Below are 19,900 nucleotides of genomic sequence, written 5' to 3' on the forward strand. Positions count from 1 at the left end.
GGATCTTAGGCCATGGCTACACTTGCAAATTTGCAGCGCTGCAGCAGGGTGTGAAAACACACCCTCTCCGGCGCTGCAAAGCGCCAGTGTGGTCAAAGCCCCAGCGCTGGGAGCGCGGCTCCCAGCGCTGTACGTTATTCCCCACAGGGAGGTGGAGTATGGACAGCGCTGGGAGAGCTCTCTCCCAGCACTGGCGCTTTGACTACACTTAGCGCTTCAAAGCGCTGCCGCGGCAGCGCTTTGAAGTGCAAGTGTAGCCATAGCCTTAGTCTCGAAAACTAGCAAAGCATGAGAAATGGGCTGCTAAAATGTGTGTGAAAGATTTGCTAAGGTGCTTAATCATTACAAGCTTCCAGGCCTTTAAGCTTTTTCAGGCACTGATATGGGCCCCAGTGATGAGAGATCCTTGCTTAACTTTCTTGCATATGGTTCACAGGTATCCAGTTTTTTAAAATTAAAATGTGCAGACACTTTGTAGCTGAATGTTTGATACTCCACACACACTCATGCCTTCTTATGAATATATTCTTTCAACCCAGAGATGAACCTCCATAATTTGGGAAAGGAAGATGGTCTCTTCACTCTATCTTCTCTCTGCTCTCTTGGGTTGGGAAACCAGAGTAAAAGTAGGCCAGTATCATCCTCTTCACCTCGACTAGAGTATTGTTGTGTAATTTATATGCAGATCAATACAAGCTGGTGTCAGCTAGAAGTCTTGGACCTCTTGATTTTTTTCCCTTTTGTTTTCTGTTTTAATGAACTGAATAAATTTTGCCTCAAGGCACACTGAAGTTAGAAAATATGCAGCTGTTAGAGTAGATTTGGCAAAATATGATGATCCCTGTGTTTGTGGCAATCTGTAGTGGGTCATTTAAGCACTGCTCAGTATAATTACCAAATTACGGTTTTGTTTTTTATTTTTTTAAAAAATTGGCCATAAATTAGGTCAAAACTTGACTCATAAGGTATATATTTAATTTTTGAAACTGCTCAGAAGTTGAATATCTTGCTTCAAGAAGGGTGAGCTGTGAGGGTCTGTTCAGTCCATGGCATTCAGGGGTCTCCAGTCAAGCCCCCTCTTCAGAGTCCCTCGCCTTCCTTTTCAGTGCTTCCATCCATATCTTAATGGATAAGTTGGGACCTAGCTTGAGGGTGTGCTGGCCCCTTAGGTAGCATCTCCCAGCATGAACTGTTTCATGCAATGGTATCTGGGCTGCAACAGATCTCAGGAAGCAGAGCCATCCAGTGGAAACCTTGGGTGGGGAAAGATCTCTAAAATAGGCTAGCTAAAATTTAGGACCCAGTTATTTTAATCTTATCTAAGGATGTCGAGTAGGGAGCTGATGTGAATATATTTATGGGCAGTCTTTTGCTTATGTTGTGGTTTTAATTTATGGGCTACGTGCCTAAGTCACAGGATAGGTATCTATAGTTACAGTTGAAAAATGAGAAGAAATAAATGAATACCCTGCCTTGTATAATAAACACAAATATGTAACTTTTCTAGTCTTACCCCCAGATCCGTATTTTGTGGGGGTCTACATTTAGAGTTTGAGAATCTCTGCTTCCTGCTCAAGAAGGAACTGAAGTGATGTGTCTGGATGGCACTGAAACCCATAGTTGAGGAGTTTGGAGTTGATTTAAATATTATTAGACTGAAAAGCTGTTCAAGCTGTTGTATTTACCGCTAGTATTGTGACTGAAGTCCTGAACAAATATATTTCTCAAATTAGTTCAAAATTATTTTAGTATAAACTTATCCTCAAATGGAGACACTTATTTTTGTATATTTAGGAAACAAATGTTTTAGTTCCTCTTTATCAGGAGTTTCTGCTGACTCTAATATATTTTTGGTAGTTGTTTTGGTAGTTAGATTTTACTCAAGTTTTGAGTGAAAGAATTTTGCAGAATGAAAGGTGAAGGTGGAAACTTAAGAAGTTGATTTAATGCTGAGGCCCCCATTTTCTGCCAGCAGAAATTAAGATTGTCCACTCATAGATTAAGTTTGCTTATCAGTGCTATTCTTTTGCTATTTTTTGGTGGGGAAGGAGGCACTAAAACATGTGACAAACAGGATTTAGTTATTGAATTTGTAGAATCATGTAACTGGACTTCCTGGATATGAGGGTAGTTTATGCTGCTTGAGAACTTTAATCAATCTTTAATCTTGATCCGCTCTGTTGGACATCAGGGGTGGGGGATGTTCCTTTACACTGTTTTCAGTGGACTTCTTAGACATACAATAAGAACTTTCTTTGTGTAAAATACCAAGAAACAATTCTTCTTTCAAATTTGTTTGGGTCTGGTTCCGTTTTCGTGATTGTGCTTTTTGCTTTTATTGTATAGAGTTGTAGTTAAGTTGTTGACAGTTGGAATAGGAATTGACAAATGTTACTACTAATTCTCTCTATATACTGTGTGTACATTTGTATGTATGTAAATAAATAAGGTGTATATAAATCATTGAGTATATTATAGATATATTGTTATTAATATATTTGTTTAAAGAAGATTGATCTATTATTTATAAAAAATAGTGGCCAGACCCAAAGTTTGCAGAGGAAAGGAGTGGGAGGTCACTCCCACGCTGAGACTTTTTATGCCAAGATGCAGTCTGTAGTGAACTTGTGGAGCCATGTTATAAATGCATAAAATCTGTGTTACTAATGGAAATGCTGACGCAGTCCTTAATGTCAGCCATAAAATAGATTCGTAAATTTCTAGCTATGAATAATGTTGTACTCTGTCCTTATATTCCTGTTTACTGGCAGATGTTGATGCTTCAATTCATAACAAGCCAAGTAGTTCTGAGGCCTAGAAATGTCATAATTCAATCAAGGTGGTTATAGGACTTGATTTTTTTAGACATGTGCCTTGAATTCCATGTATAAAATGCTTTTTTACTAAAGTGCCTACCTTGAAACTCCAGTTCCTGCAGGGAGGTCTTGTGGTGTGACATTGGTCATAGCCAGGTCCAGAAAAGTGGGACTTCAGTCTCCTTTGCAGCTTGTAAGCTGAAAGCCGACTTGCATGCAGTTGAAAGGCAAGTGTCCTCTGCACCTTTTGAAATACAAATCTGTGTGTCTGAAATTGCACAATATGAAGGGTACCCATTCCAGTTACACCCTATTTAATAAAATCAGTTACAACTAAATATAAGTTGCTTTAAAAGGTCCTCTTGTTTGGCATTTTTAAAAAATAAAATGTATATTAAATTAATATAAGTAAACTTAAAACTTCGAAGGATTCTAAATGCTGGAACTTTCTAGTCACTTAAGGCCATGCCAAGCCAACTGTTTTGTTAGTCACTTTGCTGTTACAGCTTTCATAGAGGAACTTTATTAAAATGAATAAAATACTACCCAAAATTCAGAGGTTTCTGATTCTGGTACGGCATGGTTTGGAAATTACAGTTCTGTTACTCTAGCAATGAAAAGTAGTCTTATCAGATTCTGCATAGATGTTCAGAAATTGCATATATGCAGGAAACAGATAAAGATTTTAGTGGATCTCAAAGTTTTATGATTAATTTAAAATAAAGTGGACATGAATATAGCAACAGTTTCTTATTGTTTTTCTGCCTGTTGTCAGTGTATTGATGTGAAATATGGATTTATGGTCAAGTGGACTGAACACAGGATTGGGACTCAGGAACCTGAGTTTGAATGCTGGCTTGGATGTGGTCTTCATCTGTGGCCATGAACAAGATGCTTAATATCAGTGCTTCAACATTTCCATCTGTAAAATGGTGGTTAAAATGCATCCCTCACAGGGGCATGGTAAAGAGTAATTAATACTATTTGTGAAATGCTGTACATAACTGGTGCATACACAGCCCCGTCCTGGAACAGGTATTCATGTGAGTAATCCCATCCTGATGCACAGGAAGCCCCACTGATGTCTCAAATTACAGAAGAGGCTCTGGTGGCAAAACCAGACTTACCCATCACTGGCAGCCAGGGACTGTCCTACCAAAGAGCCTGCCTGGTTAGTTGCACCCCGTCAGTTGCTTGCAGGTTTTTCTGGATGTCCCTGCTTTAAAGCATACCTTAACAAATTCTGATTCCCCCTCCGCCCCCATTGGAATAACTGGCCTAAGTTTCAGCTGGGCTGCTTGTGAAAGGGTTTCCCTTGCCTTCTATCCTCCTTCTCTCTCACTGAGGTGCAGCAGCAGCTGCTGCCTCTGTAGTCCCACACAGAGCATAGGGGCAGATGACAAAGTGCAGGAGAGCTCCCTATGCCTATATGGAAACCTGTACTTACTCTGCAGCCAGCCAGCTAGGCAGGTTCTGTAGCAAAGGCTCCTCTTGCAAACTGATAGTCTCCAATATTCTGTTGTTACCTTGCTGCTGGTGATGAATGGATCTGGTTCTGTTCCCAAAGCTGCAAGCTGACTGAAGATCCATTGTCGTTCTGTGAACCATCCTACTAGAAAGAAGGCAATTTTCAAGTAAATACAGATAAATGATCTTGTTGACTTAGTTAGTCTTGCAGGATAAGCACTTAGGTTTTATTTCAGGTTCTGCCATAAACTTTTTTATGTTTACTGGTAAGTCATTGAATCTACACAGTGCCAGGGAGTAAATGAAACTTTCAGGGGACCAGGAAAAAAAAAAGGGAGATAGAGTGAGAGAATCTCCATTCTAGGGGCTTATGTTGGTGCCCAGCACTAAGATATCTAGGCAACTTCACTGTCTGGGACTTCTCTGTGGACTCTGGAAGAGGTTTTTTTTTCAGTGTAGCTACTGCTGAACAGGCCTGCAGGCAAGCAGGAGGGTTCATAGAATAGAGCAGGGAGGAATGGAACTCCCTTACCCACAAAAAATTATGAACACTGATCTCAGTTTGATTTTTGTGAATCACGTTTCCAACAGGAAGTGGTGAAGAGAATCTCCTTGATGTGAAAGCCTTGTCCTTTTCATATTAGACCTGGAGAGTTTCAATGTCTCTCCAGCCCAGCTGAGTAGCTCTGCTAGGAACCACAGCTCTGGATTTTCATGACATGGAAAGCTGCATACATTTCCTGCTGGATCTCTGTCTAATGTGTTTAGTGAAGTTATATTTCAATATATAAACAAGACTCATGCCTCCATTTAAGGATTCAGCTGATATCACTTAGTAAATAAGTGTGCAGTGCTTCAACTGTTTTTCTGTTACTTTAAGTACAACATCTAAATCTACAGCACTGGTTGCTGAATTCACTAGGGAGGTGATAAGTGTTCAGTGCTGATGTTATATGCAAGAGTTTCTCTTCATATTTTCTAGTACCTTGTCAGGAACTACTGAGCATGCAATAAACTTTCAGGGTGCATATTTACTTTATTCAAAATAGTAATTATTTTTACAAATAAAAGCACTATGGTGTTTAAGTGTCCTGATTCACTGGATTAATTGCTGAAAAAATTGAGTCTCTTCTGTCAAAAAATGTTGGTTCTTATTTATGGAGCTCTCCTGTGCCATCAGATCAGGCCTATGGCTTTACTACTGGGCCGTTTCCAAATTAGATCTTAAACATTTTATATCAGGTAAGAACTTGGCAATCTAAATGTCCAGAAAATCTACGCATAAACATGCTTATATTATTGTTAGCTCATTTTCTCTTTCCTCCTGTTTATTTTATACATCACTGCATCTTGTCATTAACCAAGACTGTAAGTTCTTTGGGGCAGGGACTCTCTCTCTCATTGCATTGTTTATAAAATACCCTGCACCATGGGGGGATGATTGAGGACTATAGGAACTGCTATAATGTAAATTCTAAAAAGAGTAGATGATATGGAAAATATTTATAAATTCTTTCACTTCTTCACAATTTACACTGAAATACTGACTTCTATGGAAGCATAAATATGTTATAATGCAGCTTTTATATTGATTTTCCCAGATTTCAGTGCATGCAGCTGTTTTCTATAGAGATTGGAGTAGTAGACCAGAATTCAGGACACCTGGTTTCTTTTCCTGCTTCTGGACTCTTCTGGGTACCTCAGTTTACCTATCTGTAAATTGGAAATAACATCTAACTTACAAGGGTGTAGAGAGGATTCATGTTAAAGTACCTTAAGATGCTTGGATCATAGATGTTGTACAACTAGAAAGTGTTTTCTCCGATACAACCCGTTACACCCTGGAACAACGAGTACTTAAATTACCCCTCAGTTTTGTAAATTTGTTCTGCCTTCTCTTTTCCACCAGGAAGTTAAGAAGGACCCAGAACCTAAGGATGATGGTTTGCCAATCAAGAGGGAGAGGCATGGAACTGTGGCAAGCCTTGTGCAGCGCATGAGCACCTACGGTCTTCCAGCGGGAGGATTTCAACCCCATCCTCAATCCAAAAGCTTCAAAAAGAGTAGGTAGCTCCCCCTTTCCTTGCATTATATAAGATACCCAAGATTAATGGCTTATAATACTGGTTTTCTCACCACTTTTACTCAGTGTTGCTTGAATTTTTTTAGGGCCTGTGGAAACCTGGGGCATGGGTGAGATACTCCACTGCAGTCACTGTAGATTTATATCTGAGCAGAATTTGGCCCTCTGACTTCATTGTGGTTCCATGGATGTAGCTGTGCTATATTGAGGACTGTGTTGGAACTGCAAACTATCACTTTAAGAGTTGGGGAGTGGAGGTGGGGAGGAGGAGGGGAGTGACAGGTTTCCTGGCCCTGCTCGCCAGCTACGGGGCTTTGAAGGGAAGGAATACCCTGGTCAAATTCTGCCTGCAGATATGTGCAAAAGGTTTATATTGCATTCTGTAGAAGCCCTGTGCACTCGCATCTGAGAGCAGAATTTGGCCCACTGTAAAATCCAGAACTTACAGAATGTTGTTTTGTTCACCATAAAATTCCACCGAAGAAAGGACTTTACTGCTTTGCCATTTTGCAGCTCCCTGGGTGAAGCTCTGAGTGCAGCAACATAATACCTGGAGAGCAGGGTGGTTCACTGGCATAGTCAGGTGGTGGTCATCCTGCATCTTTCAGACCATTTTGAACACTGGACACTATGACCTCTTACCTGCAGAAGGAGGCAGGAGAACTCAGCCAAATTTGTGATGTCATCTCCTTTGTTAGAGGCTCAGTTCTGTCTGAGCAATCACATTCATTTTCCTATCTTGAGTAAAGGAAGCATGTCTGTTCAGTGGAGCTCTTAGCTAGACTTTCTTTTAATGTTTTATGTACCTTGTCCTGCGTAGAGTGGTACTAAAAATAATTTTTATAGCATTGTGAGTTTGCATAGTGCTGTACAAATAGTCATGTTCCCTTCCCTAAAGAGTTTATAGTTTAAGAAGAGAAAAATGCAAGACACTGGTTAGCAGTTGTGAGGGGAGAGTGCAAGTATTAGATGTCAGATATGATTAATATCTGCCCTGCTGGTCCATGGAGCATCTGTTCCAAGAACCCTTTGGAAAGTAAGGTTAAAACTGCTTTCAGAAGAGCCCTAATACATTTCTGGATCTCTACAACCTTGATCCGAGGAATGGAAAACCTGTCTTATGAAAGGAGACTGAAAGAGCTTGGCTTGTTTAGCCTAACCAAAAGAAGGTTGAGGGGGGATATGATGGCTCTTTATAACTATATCAGAGGGATTAATATTAGGGAGGGAGAGGAATTATTTAAGCTTAGTACCAATGTGGACACAAGAACAAATGGATATAAACTGGACACGAGGAAGTTTAGACTTGAAATTAGAGGAAGGTTTCTAACTATTAGAGGAGTGAAGTTCTGGAAGAGCCTTCCAAGGGGAGTAGTGGGGGCAAAAGACATATCTGGCTTTAAGACTAAGCTTGATCAGTTTATGGAAGGGATGGTATGATGGGATAGCCTAATTTTGGCAATTGATCTTTGATTATCAGCAGGTAAGTATGCCCAGTGGTCTGTGATGGGATGTTAGATGGGATGGGATCTGAGTTACTACAGAGAATTCTTTCCTGGGTGTTGGCGGGTGAGTCTTGCCCACATGCCCAGGGTTTAACTGATCGCCATATTTGGAGTTGGGAAGGAATTTTCCTCTGAGGCAGATTGGCAGAGGCCCTGGAGGTTTTTCGCCTTCCTCTGCAGCATGGGGCACAGGTCACTTGATGGAGGATTCTCTGCAGCTTGAGGTCTTCCACAATTTGAAGACTTCAATAACTCAGACATAGGTTAGGGGTTTGTTATAGAAGTGGATGGGTAAGATTCTGTGGCCTGCTTTGTGCAGGAGGTCAGACTAGATGATCATAATGGTCCCTTCTGACCTTAAAGTCTATGAGATGGTTACAGAGGCTTGACTCTCACCACAATGAAGGGAGAGTGCCTTACAAAGGGTGAGGTATTTATGAGATATAATTTAGATCAGAAGGAAATGCTTATAACTGTCTCCATAGCAGCCAGCATAGAGCCTGTTGCTCTTGGAAATCTCCTTTTTAGAGAACCACTGTCTCGCATCCTGAAGTCTCCGAGAATTCCAGGCTCATGCTGGTGCTTAAGAAATGTTTCTAAGGTCATTTCTTTTGACATGGGAAGCCTTGCTTGAGAATCCAAGGCTTTCTGACAGGATAACAGATTGTCACTTTCTAGTTCATTCAGATTTCTTCAGTTTGGTAAGATTGCTAAACCCTGTATCTTCAAAGAGCTGTCAGGTTGAGAAGACTCACTGAAAAGTGTTCTCTCTCTCAAGAAGTCTAAGGAAGCCTTTTTCTGATAGTAAAGGAGACCACAGGGTTCTTTGTGGTGCAGATGTGACTTCATATCCCTTGGGTTGTAGACACGGTCTCCTGTGCTAATTAACTCAAGCCTAGTAATATTACATGGCAAAACTCCTTTCACTCTAGCATGCATTCTATCAAACTGCAAGTAATCCCAAAAACTAATTTATGGGCAGAACAATTAGTCTCAGTCCCTTCCCCCCCGATTTTGGAGAATTTTTTCAGGTGGTTTAATATGAGTTGTCATTAGAGGTAGTTTTGGAACAAATTGACAAACTAAACAGTAATGAGTCACCAGGGCCAGTTGGTATTCACCCAAGAGTTCTGAAGGAACTCAGATTTTGAAATTGCAGAACTACTAACTGTAGTTTGTAACCTATCACTTAAATCAGCTTCTGTACCAAATGACTGGAGAATAACTAATGTGACGCCAATTTTTAAAAAGGGCTCCAGAGATGATCCCGGCAGTTACGGGCCAGTAAACCTGACTTCAGTGCTGGGCAAACTGCTTGAAACTATACTAAAGAACAAAATTGTCAGACACATAGATGAACATAATTTGTTGTGGAAGAGTCAACACGGTTTTTGTAAAGGGAAATCATGCCTCAGCAATCTACTAGAATTCTTTGAGGGGGTCATCAAGCATGTGGACAAGAGGGAATCGAGAGGGTATAGTGTACTTAGATTCTGAGAGAGCCTTTTACAAGGTCCCTCACCAAAGGCTCTTAAGCAAAGTAAGCTGTCATGGGGTAAGAGGGAAGGTCCTCATAAATGATCTGGAAAAAGGGGTAAACACTGAGGTGGCAACAGTTTCAGATGATTCAAAACTATTCAGTCTGCTTGGGGCTTAACAATCTTGAGAAGAGCTACAAAAGGATCTCATAAAACTAGGTGACTGGGCAACAAAATGGCAGATGAAATTCAGTGTTGATAAATGCAAAGTAATGCACATTGGAAAACATAATCTATTTATGGAAAACTATATATATAAAAGGATGGGGCCTAAATTAGCTGTTACCACTCAAGAGAAAGATCTTGGAGTCATTGTGGATAGTTCTCTGAAAACATCCACTCAATGTGCAGTGGCAGTCAAAAAAGCAAACAGAATGTTGGGACTCATTAAGAAAGAGAGAGATAATAAGACAGAAAAGATCATATTGCCTCTGTATAAATCTATGGTACACCCACATCTTGAATACTGCGTGCAGATGTGGTCACGCCATCTCAAAAATAGGTATTGGAAAAGGTTCAGAAAAGGGCAACAAAAATTATTAGGGATATGGAATGACTGCCATAAAAGGAAAGATTAATAAAACTGGGACTTTTCAGCTTGGAAAAGAGACAACTTGGGGGGCTATGGTTGAGGTCTATAAAATCCTGACTGGTGTGGAGAAAGTAAATAAGGAAGTGTTATTTATTTACTCCTTCTCATAACACAAGATCTAGGGGTCACCAAATGAAATTAATAGGCAGCAGGTTTAAAACAAGCAAAAGGAAGTATTTTTTTCACACAATGCACAGTCAGCCTGTGGAACTCCTTGCCAGAAGATGTTGTGAAGGCCAAGACTATAACAGAGTTCAAAAAAGAACTAGGTAAATTCGGAGGATAGGTTCATCAATGGCTATTAACCAGGATGGGCAGGGATGGTATCCCTTGCCTCTATTTGCCAGAAGCTGGGAACGGGTGACAGGATGGATCACTTGATGATTACCTGTTCTTTCATTCTCTCTGGGACACACCTGGCATTGGCCGCTGTCGGAAGGCAGAATACTGGGCTAGATGGACCTTTGGTCTGACCCAATATGGCCGTTTTTATGTTTTTATATTTTGTACTTTTCAAGGCCTCTAGTAGTTTCCACAGATGCTGAGCCTGAAAGACCCCAAAAATGTTAGGTTTATTTTCCACATTCAATCTTTGACCTCTGTAATCCAGCTGTCATTTAGGGTGAATTTGCTACTGGAACCTGCAGGATTTATCTTCAGTTTCTCATCAACCAATCCCATTGCAGGTTTTTGTTTGTGTCTTCTGGGCACAAATGCTGGAGGTTCAGGGCCCTCCTTTTTTGCCTTAATACAATTCTCAAAGATATTGGTAGCTGAACTTGAAAAGGGAGGTGTCAGGGCTGATTCCCCACTCTGGCACTTTGAGTGCAGAAGGTGGGGGTCCGCAAGGATTCTAAAAATTAATACTGGCCACTTCAGGCTGGTATTAAACTCCCAAGGTTACAACTTTTCTCTGTCGTTTGCTTGGTAAACGCTGCTACCACCCAAGTGAAAAACTGCCTCTTGCAAATCGTGGAAAAACTCACTTGGAAAGTTTTCCCTGAGGTCCCTCGGCTTTTCCACCCTTCCCTCAGGGAAGCCGAGAAAGAAAACAAACAAGGGAAACCCAGCTGTTGCCACCAGCTAATTGAAAAACATATGCACAGACTTTCTAAGACACAAAACTAATCAGTTTCTTAAAAAAGGTAAATTTTATTTAAAAAAAGAAGAAAGGAAACACATCCGGAAAATCAGGCTATTGCTAGATTTTTTTTTTTTAGAGTAACTGAAAAGGGGTTAGGCACCAGGAATGGATCGCTGGGGTCCAGGTTTACGTTACAAAACAAAAATAGCACAGAGGAAATCCGCAAGCCAAAATAAGGAAATAAACCTGATCGTGTCTATCTAAACATTCCCTGTCCCAGGGTGTTTTAACAGGAGTGTTGTATGTGAGAGACGGGGTAATTGTCCTGCTCTACTCAGCACTGGTGAGGCCCCAGCTAGGCACCACAATATAGGAAAGATGTGGACAAATTGGAGAGAGTCCAGAGGAAAGCAACAAAAATAATTAAAGGGTTAGAAAACCTGATCTATGAGGAAAGCTTAAACTGGGCATATTTAGGCTTGAGAAAAGAAGACTGAGGGGCAACCTGATAAGTTTTCCAGTGTGGTAACAGCTGTTATAAAGAGGATGGTGATCAATTGTTCTCCATGTCCACTAAAGGTAGGACAAAAAGTAATGGGCTTAACCAGCAGCAAGGGAGATTTAACTATAAGGGTAGTTTAAACTCTGGAATAGGTTTCCAAGAGAGGTCGTGGAGTCCCCATCTTTGGAAGTACTTAAAAACAAGGAGGACCAACATCTCTCAAGGATGGTCTAGGTTTTCTTGGGCCTACCATAGCTCAGGGGGCTGGACTTGATGACTTTTCGAGGTCCCCCCAAGTCCTACATTTCTATGTTTATGTGTTTAATCAGGGACCCCAAATTGAGTATGCATCTGGGCAAAGTGTTTCTGTAGGAACTCTGAATACAGCAACGGCAGTCTCTGATTTTCTAACCTCATCCAGGTACCATCCCAAAATATATGTAGGTCTCTGGAAACAGCACCTTGGGGAAATGCTGTTCAATTTTCATAGGGGTCTCAGGTGCTTCATGGCCCAATGTATTGTATTTCTGTGGACCCTTCTTGAGTTCAGTGCCCAGCCTGACCTCACAGTTACAGGAGAAAAAGAACTTTATGGGTAACTTGGTTTTTCCTACTGTATCAGTCTGGACACCCAACCTGTGCCAGAGCTGAGAGGAAGACAAGTGCTACTTATAGGTCATAGTGTTAAATAAACTCTTGATGACTAGTAACATAGAATCATAGACTTTAAGGTCAGAAGGGACCATTATGATCATCTAGTCCAGGGGTCTCAAACATGCGGCCCGCGGGGGGCGCTCAGGGCTGGGGCAGAGGGGGGATGAGGGCTCTGGCTGGGGGAGATGATTAGGGTGCGGGGGATGAGGGGTTCATGATGTGGGGGCGCTCAGGGCTGGGGCTGAGGATTAGGGTGAGGGGGGATGAGGGCTCTGGCTGGGGCTGAGGATTAGGGTGCAGGGTCCTAGTGCCTGCCCTCCGCCAGTACTGGCAAGGCAGGCTTCCCTTACCCTGAGCCTCTCCAACCCCAAACCCTCAGCCCCAGCCAGAGCCCTCATTCCCCCCGCACCCTAATCCTCAGCCCCAGCCCTGAGCACCCCCACATCATGAACCCCTCATCCCCCTGCACCCTAATCCTCTGCCCCAGCCCTGAGCACCCCCACATCATGAACCCCTCATCCCCCCGCACCCTAATCCTCTGCCCCAGCCCTGAGCGCCCCCACATCATGAACCCCTCATCCCCCCGCACCCTAATCCTCTGCCCCAGCCCTGAGCGCCCCACATCATGAACCCCTCATCCACAGCCCTCACCCCACACTCCAAACCTCTTCCCTAGCCCTGAGCCCCCTCGCATCATGAACCCCTCATCCACAGCCCTCACCCCACAGCCCAACCCTCTTCCCTAGCCCTGAGCCCCCTCGCATCATGAACCCCTCATCCACAGCCCTCACCCCACAGCCCAACCCTCTTCCCTAGCCCTGAGCCCCCTCCTGCATCATGTACCCCTCGCTCTCAGCCCCACAGCCCTCCTATCCCCAAACTCCGTCCCAAAGCCTGCACCCCCACCCCCTGCCGCAGCCTGGAGCCTGCATCGAGCACAGAGCCTGCATCCAGACCCCCTCCCCCACCCAAACTCCCTCCCAGAGCCTTAGGCAGTAAATCTAAGTGCGTGTTTTGTCCTTTGAGTGAGGTGCATTACTGAGTGTATATATTTATTAAAACTGCGCGCGCTTAGGGGAGGAGGTGGAGAAGAGACAGGGCAGGGGCGGGGCCTCATGGAAGGGGTGGATTGGGGGTGGGGCCAGGGGCAGCAAGGGGGCGTGTCAGTGATGCGGCCCTCGGGCCAATGCACTAGTCCTCATGCGGCCCTCGGGGTCATTTGAGTTTGAGACCCCTGATCTAGTCTGACCTCCTGCACAATGCAGGCCACAGAATCTCACCCGCCCACTCCTGTATCAAACCAGTGTCTGAGCCACTGAAGTCCTCAAATCATGGTTTAAAGACTTCAAGGTGCAGAGAACCTTCCAGCAAATGACCCATGTCCCACACTGCAGAGGAAGGCGAAAAACCCCCAGGGCTTCTGCCAATTTGCCCTGGAGGAAAATTCCTTCCCGACCCCAAATATGGTGATCAGCTAAATCCTAAGCATGTGGGTAAGACTCACCAGCCAGACACCCAGGAAAGAATTCTCTGTAGTAACTCAGATCCCACCCCATCTAACATCCCATCACAAGCCATTGGGCATATTTACAGCTAGTAGTCAAAGACGAATTAATTGCCAAAATTAGGCTATACCATTATACCATCCCCTCCATAAACTTATCAAGCTTAGTCTTGAAGCCAGATATGTCTTTTGACCCCACTACTCCCCTTGGAAGCCTGTTCCAGAACTTCACTCCTCTCTCTGATGGTTAGAAACCTTCATCTAATTTCAAGTCTAAACTTCCTGATAGCCAGTTTATATCCATTTGTTCTTGTGTCCACACTGGTACTGAGCTTAAGTAATTCCTCATGCCTACATTCATAGGAATCTAGTCGTTCTCTGAGCACAGCGCTGTTGTTAGGGCTCTTAAGCTGCCACCTGGTATTATTTTACTATCCTTCTTTAACTTGCCCCTATTTTTCACCAATTGAGTTAGCCACATTATGCTGTGTTAATTGAAAATGTCACTGAATTTTCTTCTTACCTCTTGTCATCAGATACAGACATTATGCTGTACACAGACTGACCTAAGAGATCGGGGAAAGCAAACTAGCAATACTGAAAATTCCCTTTTACAGGATTTTTGGTGACCAAGTTTTTTATATTCCACTGTTTGACCAAGAGAATATGAATTCATAAAATGTTATATACTGTTGACCTATCAACTGGAAATGCCTCTGAAGGAGTGGATCAGCAGAGGGGGAGGTTTAGGTTGGACATTAGGAAAAACTTTTTCACTAGTAGGGTGGTGAAGAACTGGAATGGGTTACCTAGGGAGGTGGTGGAATCTCCTTCCTTAGAGGTTTTTAAGGTCAGGCTTGACAAAGCCCTGGCTGTGATGATTTAGTTGGGTTTGGTCCTCCTTTGAGCAGGGGGTTGGACTAGATGACCTCCTGAGGTCCCTTCCAACCCTGAGATTCTATAATTCTATGATATGTGTAGAACTTGCACTGAAAGGCTAGTATACTTGTCAGATTGAGTGGAAATGTACGTTTCCCTGAATGATCAGCAATCTCCTTTTGTTCATGCTTACTATATTAATCTTAAGTGGCATGTTTATCTTTGACTGCTGTGAGCATCTGAATGAGCTTCTCTCCAGGAGCAGAATATGAATGTTCTGTGTAAGCTTGACAAAGAAGAAGCATTCTTAAGGAAGCTTGGAAACCAGTTTCTTTGAGCACAATGCAGAAATGTGGTGTAATTTCCTCTTGATTTAGATGTCATCAAGAAAACTGGTCAGGAACTTGAGTCAGCATCTGAGGGAACTTAAGACCCAATTTTGGGACTGCTCCCCTCATGACCTTTAGAGAAGAAAGATTACTAACTTCCTTAGTCCAAAATGTGGCTGACTCAGCAGCCTTGATAAGCCGTTGCAGGGCAGACGAAGAGCTCTTTCATGTGACAAGATCCTGCTTGGAGCCATATTATTAAAAGATGCTCTATTGTACTGAGTTAAAATATTTTTGAAATTGAGCAAAGTATCATCAAAATTCACTTAATAGTATCTTCCATCCCTGGAAGGCTTAATACATGTGAACATTGGGTATGGCTATAAAGTGCTAGAATAAAAGCGACATTTTAGCTATGAAGTGAGGCCTACATTTCATAGCTATGGCTTTCTACTGGTGAATTGGCCCTCTAGATGAGTGGTCCCCAAACATTTTGTCACGTTTTCTCCACCCCCATCCATACCGTAATCTGTCCATGCCCCTGCAGGAGCCAGGTCAGAGGCTAGGAGCCAGGTCGGGCCTTGAGCTGGGATTGCGGGCCGTGCTGGGGCTGGGCTGGAGTGGAGCTGGGTGGTGATCCCTCCCAACCTCTCATGGGGGCTGACCTGGGCCCCACTGCAGTACCCTGAACGTTCCTTTGTGCTCCCCAGGGGGCATTCCCCACAGTTTAGGGACCACTGTTCTAGGTGAATCATAACTATGAAATTACATGAAGTACAAGTACATCACCAGAACACCACAAGCTGCTTCTGTACCATTTAGCCTCTCCAGCACTGTCCCTTTAAGTAGATTGGTGGAACCATGTTACGTTTGCCCACACATTCAGCCAGTTTTTTAATTCTTGCTGGCCTCCGTTCCTGACCCAAGAGGGTCACAAAGCATGTGTAGGCACATCCCCCTCATCCCACCATGTGAGGGAGGGCAACTGGAGCTGCCTGGAAGATAGCAGAGGGGCAGGAGAGGCCAATGAGGCCCTTTACACTTTCAGTAATCAGTAACACAAGAACACTCCTTGATTGGGATGTTTGTTTATTTATTTATTTATTTTAAAACACACTCTTGCACTGAACCAAAATCTATTTCTGGCCCGGTGGGTATATTGTCTCGGCAGCAATGGTATTGGATCAGTATGGAAATGGGGCAGATTAGGGAAAAGATTTTTAGAAAGTAACCCACAGTATATGGATCTTAAACATATTGCTTGTTATTTGTCTTACTTATCTTCTGGCTCTTTTAGATTATAAACATGTTTTCCTATGTATTTATATGTCCCCTAAGGTAATAGGTTCTCAATCCTAATTGGAAGTTTGGGGCAGTTCTGTAATCTCAGAGGCAGCTTTTAGATCTTTTCAACTGGTAAAGTGAACTTTTAAGGCTTTTATTGAAGGCATGTAGCTTTTCTCCTTGCCAAGTGTAGCAGCTGTGTACTTAAGTAACAAAAAGCAATGTATATCATGTAAGTAAAGTAAAGATTGTTGCCCCATTCCTTTTTATATGTTCTTACATTTTGGTGTCTGTGTCAAGAACTGTCTCAATGTGTTGACATCACCCAGCAGTAGGTGGTCAGTACAGGAATACAAATAATAATAAAATCATAGAAATGTAGGGCTGGAAGTGACCTCAGGAGGCCTCCAAGGGACCTCATTGTCCAGCCCACCCTACTGAGGCAGGACCAAGTATTAATAGACCATCCTTGACATGTGTTTGTCTAACCTGTCCTTAAAAACCTTCTATGATGGGGTTTCCACAACCTCCCTTGGTAACCTATATCAGAATTTAGCCACCCTTATAGTGGGAAAGTTTTCCCCAATATCTAATCTAAATTTCCTTTGCTGCGGATTAATCGTATTACTACTTGTCCTATCTCAGTGGATATGGAGAACCACTGATCGCTAGCCTCTTTATAACAGCACTTAACATCTATGAAGATGGTTGTCAGGTCCCTCTTTTAGTCGTTTTTTTCTCAAGGCTAATCATGCCCAGTTTTTTAACCTTTCCTCATAGGTCAGATTTTCTAAACTTCTTATTTTTGTTGCTCTCCCCTGGACACAATCTACCATTTGTCCACGTCTTTTTTTTTTTTTTTTTTTTAAGTGTGGTGCCCAAACCTGGGCACGGTACTCCAGCTGAGGCATCACCAATGCTGAATAAAGCAGGATAGTTACCTGCTGTATCATACATACAACACTCCTATTAATTCACCCAGAATGAAAATGTTCATTCAAGATGGAAGTTGCCTTGGAAAGTTTATGATCTTATTATTAGCTGGAAAACTACTTCTAGAAGTTCTACTTCTAGTGGGAAAGAAAAAACCATCAAGACTTCTACGGTAGTGTCATTTCAATATTAATCTGGAAAACTGTAACCTTGTGACATGTACAAATTTGGCTTGTGGTGCTACTGCAAGCTGCTTGAGCTGTCTCTTACCATGATGCCTTCTGTCCCTTAATATTTGTATAGCTTTGTATCTTTCATCTGTGAAATATCCTATAGTGGGTTGCCTTTTCTTCCTAGATTCTTTTTGTGCCACTTAATACTGATTGATTGAGTGATAGGCTTTGTATCCTGATTTACATGCTGGAACTGGGAAAAGTTTTTACTCCCCCGAGTCCAGTGAAACACACACCTTTTTTTTTTAAATCAGGTTCTGAATGTTCAGGCAAAATAAATATTATCATTACTCCCAAATTAATACCTAACAAGGTCTGTTTATTTCATGCAAAGGATGTTAGCATTTCTTTGCTCTGCAGATCATCTGACATTTTTGTAGGGATGGGTGTTTGTGCGAAAGTGTAGTCATAAAACTTCAGATTCATAAATGTGTACCAGAATTACTCCTTTCACCTAGATCAATGCTGTAGGTAGCACGTAGCTGACAGCGGTTTTGATTGTTGCACTCTTCTCACAGGAAGTAGCTTGAAAAATAATAGAACGGCTAATCTATGACTCAGTTATGTCAATAAAACTTTGTATTAATGCGCTAGTAATTGATAGTACACTGTTTACTCCCTTGTAATCGGCAGAGTATAAAGCTCACAAATGGAACCAGTCAGTATTTGTAAAGGTCTACCTAGCTCAGGGCAAGCTGGATTTATACTGCTGTAAATGGACAACTGGAAAACTAGAAACTAAGGAAGTGTAGTTAGCTCCTTGGGATGATTTACAGGTGTTCTCTTCAAATACGATTCTTGAAAGATTTGCATATGGAAAAGTACACAATTTATTTTTAGGCAGTTTCACTTTAATTATGTTTTTATAATGTCCCTTCCACCAGAATTAAAGAAGCGGCAGTGTAAAGTGCTGTTTGAGTATATTCCACAGAACGAGGATGAAATGGAGCTCAAGGTGGGGGATGTTATTGACATTAATGAAGAGGTAAGTTATGTTATAGAACTAATCCCCTGGCATTTGGCCCAAATGAAACCTTTTTTTGACCGAAACATTGCAAAAATGTTGAAAAATGGTGAGGGAGGCATGATTTTCTGTCTCTAAAGTTTTTAGTTTAGAGGTTTTCTGTCTTAGGAATAGCAAAATGTTAAATTAACAAAGACCTAGTGTTTAGCAAATATTAGTCTATAAGTTATTCAAGGAATAACATGTACTTTAATGTGTAATGGAACATGATTTACTAATTTCCTAAAAATACTTCCTAGTTCTTTATGGTTTGTACATGTGATCTTTGCCTGGTGGTTGTTTTGCTATTTGGACTCAAGTTATTTCTGGCTGATCACCTGTAATTTCACACACAGGAGCCAGGCTTAGATGAGAGTTGCGTTAGTAGACCAGATTTTTAGGGCTTGCCTTTTCTTGTCTTTTATTATTGAACCTTTGAACAAATCAAAGTAGCAAAAAATGTGCAGTAGATCAAACTTGGTAGCTATTTGCTGAGCAGTACAGATCATCATGAACACACCACCCCATTGCATTAGCATACTGAATACAGAGTTCAATTAAAGAGCTCTGTCTTGATATTGAAAACCTTTAATGACATTGTCCCTACCTACCTGAAAGCTCAACCATATCCTCCCATGACAGCTGCTTTTCTCAGTCAAACTTTCAACCTGTAGTGGGGTGGCTTGTGAGTGTGGAAAGAAGGAACTTTCACAGGAACTGTAGTATGGAACCTATGGAAAAGGTAAGCATGACCCCAGAAAGCCATTTTCAGAGTGAGGTGCAAAACTTATTCTTCAGCTCAACTGTCTCAAATCTGCATGTTTTTCTAGCTATTTCTCCTAAAGGCTACAAAGGAGGGAAGAGAGATTTATTATTCTTTCTATTTTTAAGCATTTGGGAGGCTCTCAGATACTGTATTATAATGGGGGACAATATCATTAGCTACATGGAAACCAGCAGTGTTTTATTGTGGGGGTTTTTTTTGGTTTTTTTTAATATGCAGTTTGAGTTGGCTCCAGCTCTTCAGATAAGTGTGACCTATTAAGGGGAGCTGATATCCTCCCCAGAATAATACATGTTGCAAAAAAGGGCCTTGTATATCCGGAGCACAGAGCAATCCTCATAATTTCAGATGTTTAGGGTTAAGCCTCATTGACCTGTAGAATTTGTTTTCATAATTTTTAATAAATAGAGCAAGTGCTTTTGCAGATTATGGCTTAAAGATGACTTCTAAAATCACAATACATAAGTAGGTTTTTTTTTTTTACTCCTCCAGGCAAATCTCATATTTTTAATGCGTAGTTAATGCTTAGGTATAATAGTGATAAGTTCTTTATCCACACAGATAGAGAATATTGCTCATTCAAAAGGCAGTTTTTATTTACATTAATAGTAAAATGTTTAAGAAATTGCCATTCCGAAACCTTTAACGCCAAGATCTGAATTCTTTGTATCCCATGATGCAATGCATACCAAGCAGCCTTACGGAATGTA

General features: G+C 41.9%; 1 protein-coding gene across 2 annotated transcripts in view; it reads left to right on the forward strand.

Annotated features, from left to right (window-relative positions):
* LOC123367048 (CD2 associated protein) overlaps nt 1–19,900 on the forward strand; it is a 126,020-nt gene that overhangs the window by 45,020 nt on the left and 61,100 nt on the right. For both annotated transcript variants that reach the window (XM_045011044.1, XM_045011045.1), the window contains 2 exons: nt 6,193–6,346; nt 18,288–18,388. In XM_045011044.1, the coding sequence (XP_044866979.1) occupies nt 6,193–6,346; nt 18,288–18,388 (255 nt within the window). The remainder of the gene's footprint in view (nt 1–6,192; nt 6,347–18,287; nt 18,389–19,900) is intronic.

The sequence above is a fragment of the Mauremys mutica genome, chromosome 3, assembly GCF_020497125.1.
Source record: "Mauremys mutica isolate MM-2020 ecotype Southern chromosome 3, ASM2049712v1, whole genome shotgun sequence".
Taxonomy (NCBI): domain Eukaryota; kingdom Metazoa; phylum Chordata; order Testudines; family Geoemydidae; genus Mauremys; species Mauremys mutica.